The sequence below is a fragment of the Herpailurus yagouaroundi genome, unplaced genomic scaffold (assembly GCF_014898765.1).
Source record: "Herpailurus yagouaroundi ecotype Mexico unplaced genomic scaffold, PumYag 220, whole genome shotgun sequence".
Taxonomy (NCBI): Eukaryota; Metazoa; Chordata; class Mammalia; order Carnivora; family Felidae; genus Herpailurus; species Herpailurus yagouaroundi.
This window is the reverse complement of record NW_024412451.1, coordinates 2,258,055-2,268,510: the sequence shown is the minus strand read 5'-3', so window position 1 is coordinate 2,268,510 and position 10,456 is coordinate 2,258,055. Positions and strand designations below refer to the sequence as shown.

The 10,456-nt window shown below is 64.8% G+C and overlaps 1 protein-coding gene across 3 annotated transcripts; it reads right to left on the bottom strand.

Moving 5' to 3' along the window:
• Positions 1-2,382: 2,382 nt before the first annotated feature.
• On the bottom strand, positions 2,383-9,918 carry PPP1R37 (protein phosphatase 1 regulatory subunit 37). Of its 3 annotated transcripts, none has more exons than XM_040457377.1 (11): positions 8,832-9,916; positions 8,496-8,596; positions 7,703-7,822; positions 7,088-7,238; positions 6,838-6,993; positions 5,700-5,812; positions 4,738-4,879; positions 4,483-4,649; positions 3,614-4,346; positions 3,218-3,308; positions 2,383-3,087 (listed from the first exon to the last, which is right to left on the bottom strand). In XM_040457377.1, exons 3-10 carry the CDS (start codon positions 7,799-7,801, stop codon positions 3,226-3,228), a joined length of 1,644 nt encoding a protein of 547 aa, XP_040313311.1. In that variant the 5' UTR covers positions 7,802-7,822; positions 8,496-8,596; positions 8,832-9,916; the 3' UTR covers positions 2,383-3,087; positions 3,218-3,225. The 3 variants fall into 3 exon arrangements, with proteins under 3 accessions (XP_040313311.1, XP_040313312.1, XP_040313310.1); XM_040457378.1 differs by having other exon boundaries at positions 3,050-3,112; positions 8,440-8,596; positions 8,832-9,918; XM_040457376.1 differs by having other exon boundaries at positions 3,050-3,112; positions 8,832-9,914.
• Positions 9,919-10,456: the final 538 nt, after the last annotated feature.

The following is a 10,456-nucleotide window of genomic DNA, read 5'->3' as shown; positions in this document are numbered from 1 at the left end:
TCTCCCTGGCTTACGCCTGCCCTGTCCCGCCAAGCCCACGTCACCCCCTGGGGAGTCGGGCAGCCTCTGCCGGGGCCACATTGCTGGCATCCCGGGAAGCAGAAGAGGGCGTGGGGGCGGTGGGTGAGGCCACTGAGGCAGGGCAGAAGGACGGATGTGCCGGGTTGACTCAGGCAACAGGGAGCGCCGAGAGGCCTCAGGGGATCCAGGTCCTTGTCCCCACACCCTAGCCTGCCCCTTTGCAGGCATTTCCGAGGGCGGTGTCCCCGGTGACCTCAGCAGGCTGGTCCACTCCAAGGGTGGCGCTCTGCGCCTGGCATAATGGATTAATTAGGGTTCCCCGGCACTTCCGCCAGCTGGGGCGGGCAGCGCTGCACCCCGGAATAAGTAACTGTCCAGGGAGCACCTGCCCACGGGCCATCCAGGGCCACCTGATGAGCCCCTTGGGGACTGGGAAGTTGAGGCGCAGAGACGGGCACCTGTGGGACATACAGAGTCGGAGCCAGAGCCGGGCCGCGGTGGGGGCGGTGGTGTTTCTTAGCTACTGCGGCTCACACTTTCCCCTCCCACCCGTGTGATACAGCGAGGAGGCAGGTGGCACTCCTCAGACACCTTCTACGTCCTCGCTGGTCCAAGTAGCCACCCACTCAGGCCCACGGCGTGCCTGATCCAGTCCAGCTGGGGAGGGGGGACCAGCACTTAACCTGTCCCGTGTGACCAGAGCTCAAGGGTGTGACCTCTGAGCCAAGGCCCTAAGGGCTGAGGGGACAGGCCCAGAGGGAGCCGAGAACTCTTCGAAGGCACCCACCCTCAGGCCGTGCGGCCTGGTGGGGGTACTGACCTCGCACTGCTCAGCTCCAAGGCTTGGGCACAGCACCCCGACTCCACCGGCCAACGACTGCTTCCGAGTGGACGCGGGGCAGGAAGCCGGCATGTGACTGACTGAGGCGCTGCCTTCCAGTCCCGGCAGGGCTAAGCTTGGAGTAAACCCACACCTGCGAGGTGTTCCCCGGCGGGGGGGGGGGGGGGGGGCTTGCCTGCCGGAGAGTGAAGCCTCCACGGAGACACGTGGGACCCTGAGATGCCATTAGTTCACTGTCCGCAGGCCTGGGATTGGAGCCGGTGAGTCCCTCCCCTTTGCCTCCTTCGGCCGATCTGGCTCCGCCTTCCGCTTCTCGCCACCTCCAGTTGAGGTGGGAACAGATGAGCAGCAGGAGCAGGGCCCGCTCGAGAGGGAACAAACTCAACAAACTCGGAGACTGGCGGGGGGGGGGAGGGGGGGGTGGAAGCCGCGGCCCCCGTCACGTGGTGCCATCTGTGGCCCGTGTCTCTTAGACGCTGACAAAGCCTGAGTCCAACAAAGCTAAGCGGAGGGACAGGTGGGTGTCGCAGGGCAGCTGGGCATAGCCGGGACGGTGACGGGCCACCGGCCTTGCCATGGTCCGTGCAGCTTTGCCGCTGGGACCCCGCACCCAGGTGAGTCCTCGGGGCTGGTTCCCATGGACGGAAAGGAACGTAAGCGACGTGTGTCCCTTTCCCGTCGCGCCGAGTGAAGAAGCAGGTCTGCCCTCTCCACTCTCCTCCCCCATCCGCCCGCCGGGTGCAGGGGCTCCCCGGGGCCTAAGCAGAGGCAGAGCCAGGGAGACCCGGGGCCACAGGTCACTTTGTGGGGAACGGCCACCTGCTACCTGAACTTTCACATGCGCGAAAACAAACCCTGTGTGCCGGCACGGACGTCTGGCCACAGCATCTGGACTCGCTGGGTCTTCACGAGCCCCAGCGACGCCTGGGCGGCCGAAGGCCAAGGGAAAACACTTGGCCAAGGGGATCCACCCTGGTGATCCAGCACTGAATCCAGGATCCAGGTGGAAACCAGGACCCCCGCGCGGCCGGTCTGTTAGTGGCCCCGGGCTGTTCCAACAGAGTCCCGGGACCCGGGTGGCTCAGAACAGAAGTGTATTCTCCTGGTTCTGGCGCCCGGAAGTCTGAAGGGCCACGCACTCTCGGAGCGTCTGGGGCCGCCGGGGGCCAGCCGGTGGCCAGCCGGTGGCCATGCTCCCTGAGCTGTGGACGGCTCGTCTCCACCACACCCCGAGAGCCTAGGCCTGAAGCCGGAAGATGCTTCGGGGTTGTCTCCCTCTGGAGACACGGGATTGGCAGGTGGGAAGAAGATACGGGGGGGGGGGGGGGGGCCGGCCGGGGGGGGCACCAAGGCAGGGAATGTTGCGGGAAATGTGGCTTTTGTCTGTCCAGCCTCCCAGTTTTCCTCTGGGGGACCACGGCACGAACCCCATGGACGAGCGAGCCCTGCCCGCCCCGCTCCCTGTGCCCACAACTCCCGCGGGGGGCGCCCACGATCAGCACCAGCAGAGAGCAGGCGAGTGTGGTGAACCCAGCTCTGGTTTATTAGAAAAGGTGTGAACAGAGTTGCACCGACAGGAAGAGCCCCTCCCCCACCCTCTGCCCACCCGTACCCCACACCCACACCGCCCCCGGGGGTTGTAGTGCCTCTCAGGGCGCAGCCTCAAGGGGCCTGGACAGCAGGGTCCCCAGAACCCTGGCTGCTCCCCGCCCCAGCTCCCTGATAGATTTATTGCACTTAAGAAAAAGAAAGCTCTGATTCTCTGCTCCCAGCTCCCCCACCCCCCACCCCCAGCCCCGGCCCGCACCCCACCTGGGGCTGCTCTCCGCATCTCCACCACCGCCACTCACCGCCCCTCCGCCCGGTCCTGTGCCCGGGGCCACCGGGGGGCCACCCCTCCACCACCCGGGACTCCTGCCCGCCACAGGGCAAGCCGGGCCGAACAGGCCCTCTTGAAAAGGCGTCCGGCCTGGTGGCCGATGTCCTCGGAGACCTTCTCCTCCCATCCCCCCAGCCCAGAGCCTTCGAATGCCGGACACAGAGATACAAGTGCTTAAGTCAGGGCGGGGAGGGCACCCCCTGCAGCTCCTGCACTCCGTGTAGTGTTTTTGTGCGGGGCGGGGGCCCCCAGCAAGGCCCCCCACACCCCCGGCGGCCTGGGCCTCAGGGAGGCTGGGGGTGAAGGTGAGCAGATTCTCATGGCTCTGGCCTCAGCTCATCGAAGACTGATGGGAGGGGGGGGAAAAGGAACTTGGGGAGGAGAGATTGGGGGAGGGCCCGTCAGAGCCAGGGGCTCTACTGCCAGCCCCCCAGCCCCCCCTCCCCCCCCCCAGCCCTCTGGGGCCCCTGCCTCACCTAAAGTGTCACAGTGTCTCCTGCCCAGAGTCCTGACTGGCTTCCAGAAGCAGCTCCTCGAGCTCCTTCTCGTTCTTGGAGCAGCTCAGCTCTGCAAGGGGAGGCGACAAAGGGCAGGCGACCTCCTGTCAGGCAGGCGGGGATGGGGGTTCCAGTCTGACCCCCAGGGCAGCACGGGTCTCGGGTACAGATCTGGCCTTGCTCCCTCCCGGGGAGAGCTGCCCCGGATCCGAGGGAAGAATGGTGGAGGCCAAGGGTCAAGTCCTACTCTTTCCTACCCCTGCACGGGCCATTTTAAAGAAGAGAAAACCGAAGCCTTCCGAGAGGCAGGTGCCTGCCTGGGGTCACGCACAGCGCCCAGGGCCCTTGGGCACCCAGCCCCAGAGCGGCACTCACCGTGTTCCAGGCCACAGCTGCCCGCCTTGGCCTCGGGCCCCGGGGGCGGCTCCGGGGGCAGTGCGAGGGCAAACTCGGGCTTTAGGCCGTTGGGCAGTGGTGGCCCTGACTGAGGCGGCTCCAGCTGCGACTGAGGCTCCGACACCCCCGGGTCCTGAGTGCTGACGGCCTCGGCTGGTGGCAGGGCAGGTGAGGCGGGAGGGGAGGCTGAGGCAGGTGGGGAGGGAGGACGAGGAGGGGCAGGGGGGGCAGGGGAGGCGGGAGGGGTGGGAGGCACAGGGGGGTCTGCCCTCTCGGGTGGACTCTCCACCCGGGTCACCACAAATACTTTGTGGCCCCGGCCCGGGCTGGACACAGAAATGCGCTGCTCGGTGGGGGAGGAGGGGCTGCCTGGGGGGCTCCTGTCCCCAGGGCCCAGGGAGTCCGAGGGGGGCACCAGGGCGGGGCAGGGGGCCTCGGCCCTCTCCCCATCCTCCTCCTCAGAGTCCGAGTCCGAGTCCGAGTCCGGCCCGGCGGCAGGGTCCGGGGCCCCGTTCTCCTGGGCCTTGGCGGTGGGCTCGTCCCCGGGCTCCTCGTCGGGCTGGGGCTCGGTGACCGTGATCTCGGGCATGGAGGCCGACAGCTGCAGCCGCTGCTCCTTCTCCTCCTGCTCCCGAGCCAGCATGAAGTTCTGCTTGCAGCCGTTCTGGATCTCGGCGAGCAGCGCCTTCTGCGTCTCGATGAAGCTCTTCACCTGCGGGCGGAGCGGCCCGGCTAGGGCTCTGGCCGGCCTGTCCCCGGGGCGGGGGAACCCTGCGGTGGCCCCGGGGCCGGCCCGCCCTGCCCTGCCTGCCCGCCAGAGGCCTCAGGGGAGGGCCCACTCAGCTCACCGCCTCCTTCTTGGGCTCACGGTCAAGGTCCAGGCGCAGCAGCGAGCGGTTCACCTTGAGGGCCAACGACAGTGCCATGAGCCCGCCCGTCTTGATCTCGTTCTCCCGAAGGTCCAGTCTCAGGAGGCGGGGGCTCTCGGCGATGAACTCTGCCACCGCCACCGCGCCTGGGAGGGGGACCGCAGGGGCTGGCCACGGGCTAGCCGCCCGCCAAGCCCGCGGGCACCGCTCCCCTGGCCCGGCCCCGCGCCCTACCCTCGCACGTGAGCTTGGTGGCGGTCAGGCCCAGGCGCAGCACGCTGCGGTTGCTGATGAGGCCGTTCTTGAGGTTCCGCACGCCCTCGTTCCCGATGGGGTTGTGGCCCAGGTTCAGCGTCTCCAGGCTCTGTGTGTGCGGCTGCAAGGGGCGGGGCGTGACGGTGAGGCGAGGCCCCCAAGGCCGGTCCGGTCAGGAAAGAGGCACACCGAGTGCTCCCTCTCCGGCAGCGTCGCCCGGACAATCCTGCTTCAGGCCAGGTCCTTCGCATACTTAGAAGTGGCCACAGCGCCAGCCGCCCTGTCCACCCCCAGCCCCGGGCCCACTCCCTGCTGGGACCCAAGGGCTCAGGGCACAGACCTGGCCGTTGGGTGATTCTTAACTTGGACGGGAGTCTTTGTATCCTGTGGGCTTGTTTTACATACCACGTGTTTATTTAAAAAACTTTTTTGGATGTTTATTTTTGAGAAACAGAGAGCGCGAGCAGGGGAGGGGCAGAGAGAGAGGGAGACACGGAATCCGAAGCGGGCTCCGGCCTCCGAGCTGTCAGCACAGAGCCCGACGCGGGGCCTGAACTCACAAACCACGGGATCATGACCTGAGCCGAAGTCAGTTGCTCCACTGACTGAGCCAGCCAGGCGCCCCCCCAAGTATTTATTTTAAAAGATTTAAAACGTACTGAAGGCTTCCAGAAATAGTAACTTCCCACGCATAACATGTTCACCTTGTGCGAGACACTGCGCTACTACCGTGCTGGGCGCCAAGAGACAAGGGAAACGAGAGCAAGGCTACTTTCCTCGGGACAAAGAGGCCGTGGGAGCCGAAGGAGACCTCAAACAGCACGGAAAGGGCTGCTGCAAGGCTTCCTGAACTGCGGGAGAAGCCGGATCGGGGAAGACGGCGGCGCTGAGAGGTGGTGGCGGACACGTGGGCGCCCTCCCCTCTCCCGGGTCCCACTCACCAGCGTCATGCCCAGGAAGGCCATGCCCGTGTGCGTGAGCTGGTTGTTCCACAGCACCAGGGTCTCCAGCCCCTTCTTCTGCTCCTTGAGACCCTCGCAGATGTAGGCCAGACCTGGAGGAGACCCGTGGGCGAGTCCCGCCTGTGGTCTAAGTGCCTCTCCCGGGGGGCACCAGAGCCGCCGGCCAGTGAGAGCGCGGGCCCCCCCCCCCCCGCCCCCCCACAGGCTCAGGCCCAGCACAGGACGGCGCCCTGTCCGCTTCAGGACCCTGCTCGAGTGTCGCCCTCGCACCAGTCCACCGCCAGCCCAGCACTGCTGCTCTGTTTTTCTCCAGAGCACATCTCACCGTCCGACAGACTCAGTAATCTGTTCATCTGTCTTGGCGGTGTCTCTCCCGAGGGCAGACACCTCTGTCTCACGGCTGTGAGCCCACAGGCAGCAGGCCCGGCACGTGCCAGCTGCTCAGTAACCGTGGCGTCCGGGCCCGGCCTCGACGCCCTCTGCCATTCCCCCAGCCCTCTCCTCCCACCGAGGCCAGGGGACCCCGCTCAACGGTAAAGAGGATGAAACGGAGTTCCTCTCAGTAACCACTTCCTCCTCCTCCTCCCCTTTGACCCCCCAGCTCACCGTGGCCTCGTCTCCCCCCAGACATCCACCATCTAGCCTCTTTCCCACCTCGGGGCCTCTCGCACTTGGTGTTCCCCTGCCTGGATTCTTTTTCTAGGTCTTTAAAATGGCCGGTTCCAGTCTCTCTCCACGTGGCCGCCCAGAGGCCCCCTCCCCACATGATCTTAAATAGCGTCTGGTTGGCCCCTTGTCCCAACAACCTTGTTTCCTTCAGGGTACTTTTTCCAGGTGGTAATTATTTTAATTATCTGTTCAATACCTCGCGTCATCCTGCAGGTCTCCGCTGAGCTGTCCCCTCCTCCAGGACGCCCTCCCTGGGCTCCCACAGCCCAGCCCTGCCCAGTCTGAGCGGTCACTGCCTGGGGATGTTCCCTCTTGGACCGGCAGCCCCAGGAGGGCAGGGCTGGGATCGTCCTGGCCACCGCTGTGTCTCCAGCACCGCGGGGGCACCTGGCTGGGCACACGGCGGGTGCTCGGTGGCTGCGGTGGGGTGGGCAGACCTCTCACACACCTGAGTCCAGCACGTGGTTGTTACGGAGGTCCAGGATCTGCAGGGAGCAGTTGAACTTGAGGAGGTTGCCCAGCTGGGCCGAGTCTTGCAGGCCATTGAGCTTGTTGTCAGCCAAGTACAGCTCCCTCAGATTCACGTTCATCTTCAGCGCTGTGGCTGGGGGAGCACGGGCAGAGTGCCGTGACCGGCCAAGCCCCGGTGCCCGGCGGGCGGCCCGTCACTGCCCGGCGCCCCCGGCCCCCGAGCTCACCGAGCAGCATCAGCGGTCGCCCCGACAGGCTGGCGTTCTCCAGGTGCAGCACCGCGAGGCTGCTGCGGATGCGCAGGGCGCGGGCCACGAACGGTGCCGAGTGGTCCAGCAGGGGCGTGTTTCGGGCATCCAGGTACTGCAGGCAGCTGGTCTGGTGGGGCAGGGGTGGGGCTGCGACGGGCCGGCCCGGCCCTCCCTGCCCCCGTGGCATCTCCCGCCCCCCGGCCGGGTGGGCACCCGGGCCCCGTGAGGGAAGGCCCGGCCTGGAGCCCCGCGGGTGAGCCAGGAGGGGCCCCCAGGCTCCCCCGCGGCAGACGCCCCGCACGAGGGAAGGGGGTGGCAACCGCAGCCACTTCCAAGGGGTATGTCGCGGGCAAGCGAAGGACGGGGGAAAGATGCGTGAAGGGAGGAAAAGGGGTTGGGGTTGCCCTGGGGCAGGGCACCCTTGGCACCGCTTTCCCACTAGCCTGGAAGCTGGGCACCGGCGCCCCACCGACGGCCCATGCCCCGAGGGCTCGGGAAGCCAGGTCCCAAGGGACGGGTGCCCCGGGAAAGCGCCTGGATCCCCCTGTGCCCGAGCCCCTTCCACCCCGGGTACAGGTGAGGGGCACCGACCTTGCGCATCATGTGGGCTGCGGCCTGCCAGCCCCGGGTGCCGATGTGCTTGTTGAAGGAGATGTTGAGGTGGGTGGCCGACTCGTAGTATTCGATCATGTCGAAGAGGGCCGAGGCGCCCTGTGGCACACACAATGGCGTTTAGGCTCAGGTGGAGGCAGGCCCAGGAGGCTAGGAGGTGGGGGCCACGCGACTAAGGGAAGGGGAGAGCCCTGACGCTGCCCGGGCACCTCCGGGTTCCGGGAACCAACCCGCCCGCTCCTGCCGGACTCCGTCTTTCTCTTACTCGCCACCACCCCCGAAGTCGGGCAGATCTGGCGCGAGACCAGGACAGGCCCTGGTGTTCCTGGGTCTCAGTTCTCCAGGAGTCCATCCACCGGGTCTCCCAGTGGCCTCCAAGTCTGGGGAGGTGAGGACACCTAGGCCTAAATGGGGAGGCTGCTTTCTGAAGGTTTCTTAAACTCTCCCCTACAGGTGCCATTAGCCCCAGCAGGGGTTCCTGAAAAGGTTTCCGGTGGTCACACGGCTGCCCCCACTAAGGCCCAGCTCCCCAAGTCCCTCCCTTGCGTCAAGTCCCTTGCCTTTGGGGTGGGTCTCTGACACCCCACCCCAGAGCCCCAATATTCCTCACACCCGCTCTGGTCACACTGGCTGTGTCCCCATCTTGTCCTTCAAGAGGCCCTGCCCAGCTGTTGTCCAAGGAGGCTCTTTTGCTGCAGCGCCCCCTCCCCCCAAACCTCAGAGGGGCCAGAGGGCTCAGGGAACAGGTGAGGCGGTGGCAGGGGCTGCTCACATCTTCGTCCAGGTTTGTCTGCTCCAGGTCCAGGACCTTGAACTGTAGCCTCTTGAAGACCTCTTCCAGGGCCTCACAGGTCTTGTAGTCGAGTTTCTCGCCTGGGACGAGACAGAGGGCCGGGCACGTCTAGTGCACCTGTGTGTGTATGTGTGCACTCGCGTGCCCCGGGGGGGTGGGGGCCGGAAACGCGGGCTCCAGGCCAGGGGAGGCTTATTGCGCCTGCCTCACGTCAGGGGGGGCGCCTGCCCCTGCCCCGGCTAACCTCCCCTTCCCGCAGGACCTGCCAGCCCAGACCCACCCCCCAAGGGTCCCGGCCTCTGTCCAGACACGCACCTTTCAGGTCCAGACAGTCGATGCGGTGCCCGAGATCTGTGAACTCCTGGGAGAACAGAGCGGATGGTGAAGACAGGAAGACACCCTCAGGAGCCAGGCTGGACCCTGACAGCGGGGCGGGCGGGGCTCTGATCTGGCTCCATTTCTGAGGTGGGGGCCGCGCGCAGGGCCTCAGAGAAGAGGGGCAGTTCCGCACCCACAGGGCCCGGGCCAGGCAGCTGGGGCACAGTCCCTCCGCCCCAGCTGGGCATCTCTGGGGCGAGCATCCCAGGCAGAGGGAGCAGCCAGCACGAAGGCTGTGAAGCAGGTGCTGAGGCAGGGAAGGCTGACAGGCCTGGGGTGAAGGCCAGGCCCCAGGCCCCACACAGCAAGCGGTCAGGTGTGGGCCTGCTGGGGGTCACGTTCTGTTCTCGGGGCTCCACACACATTAACCCGTGGGGCGGGTGCTGTGACAAAGCCATGCGCAGACAAAAGGCTCGGGGCCAGCCTTGCCTAAAGTCACTTGCTAGTGAGGGACAGGCTTGGTCGGAACCAGATGGTGGGCTCCAGGACCCACACTTTTGGCCACCACGCAGAGTGACTGTCTCTCCCTGGAGCTGCCGACAAGCCCTTCTGGAATTCTCCCAGAAACCCTTAAACCCAGTGAGCAGGAAGTCCCTAGCTGGATGGCAAGAGTGACTGCTCACAGTAATGCTAAGGGAACAACAACCCTGGAAACAAGCAACCTTGCAACATTCTGGAATGAGCCCTCCAGCGAGAGGACAGGCACCTTGTGGCACATGGCTACAGGGGGAACACGCCACAGGCACAGGAGTGCCCCGTTCACATAAAAGCGGCAGGTACCCTTGTGTCTGTGTAACTCTGGATAGTGAACTGCCCTCTTACAAACGCAGCACAGCAAAGGCCAGAGGACAAAGCCCCCAAGCTATCAACAGTGGGACTCCTGGCAAATGAGACTTGACTAAGAAGTGAAAGGTGGATTTTGTTTGTGCCTGTAATATTTTAATTACAAAAAAAGTCAGACACGGGCCGGTGGGCGGCTCAGTCGCTGGGTGTTCGGCTCCTGGTTTCGGCCCGGGTCACGATCTCACGGTTTGTGGGGTCGAGCCTGGCATCAGGCTCTGGGCTGACGGTGCGGGACCTGCTTGGGGTTCTCTTTGTCCCCCTCCCTCTCTGCCCCTCCCAACTTGTGCTCTTTCTCAAACTAAATAAACTTAAAAAAAAAAATCAGACAAGGTATATATTAAACAGAGAATATAAAGAATAAATGTGCACGTTTCCCCTGGGGAAGAGAATTTCTTTGGGGAGTGATAGATATTTGAAATTCTTATTTTTGTTTTTTATTATTATTATCTTTAAATGTTTATTTTTGAGAGAGAGAATGCACGTGCGCGTGGGGGAGGGGCAGAGAGAGAGGGAGACGCGGACTCTGAAGCAGTGGCCTCCAGGCTCCGAGCTGTCGCACAGAGCCTGACGCGGGGCTCAAACTCACGAACCGTGACATCATGACCTGAGCTGCAGTCGGACGCTTAGCCGACTGCGCCACCCGGACGCCCTGGGCATTCTCACTTTGTATAGTTGCATACCGTTTAAATATTCATGACGAGCCTGATTGCTTTCACAGC

Coding starts and splice junctions, on each gene's coding strand:
- PPP1R37 (XM_040457378.1), bottom strand. CDS start 7,801: ATGATCGAATACTACGAGTCGGCCACCCACCTCAACATCTCCTTCAAC. Junction 5,813..6,837: donor CAACCACGTGCTGGACTCAG/GTGTGTGAGAGG, acceptor GGTCTCCTCCAG/GTCTGGCCTACATCTGCGAG. Junction 3,309..3,613: donor CAGCTGTGGCCTGGAACACG/GTGAGTGCCGCT, acceptor CTCCCCTTGCAG/AGCTGAGCTGCTCCAAGAAC.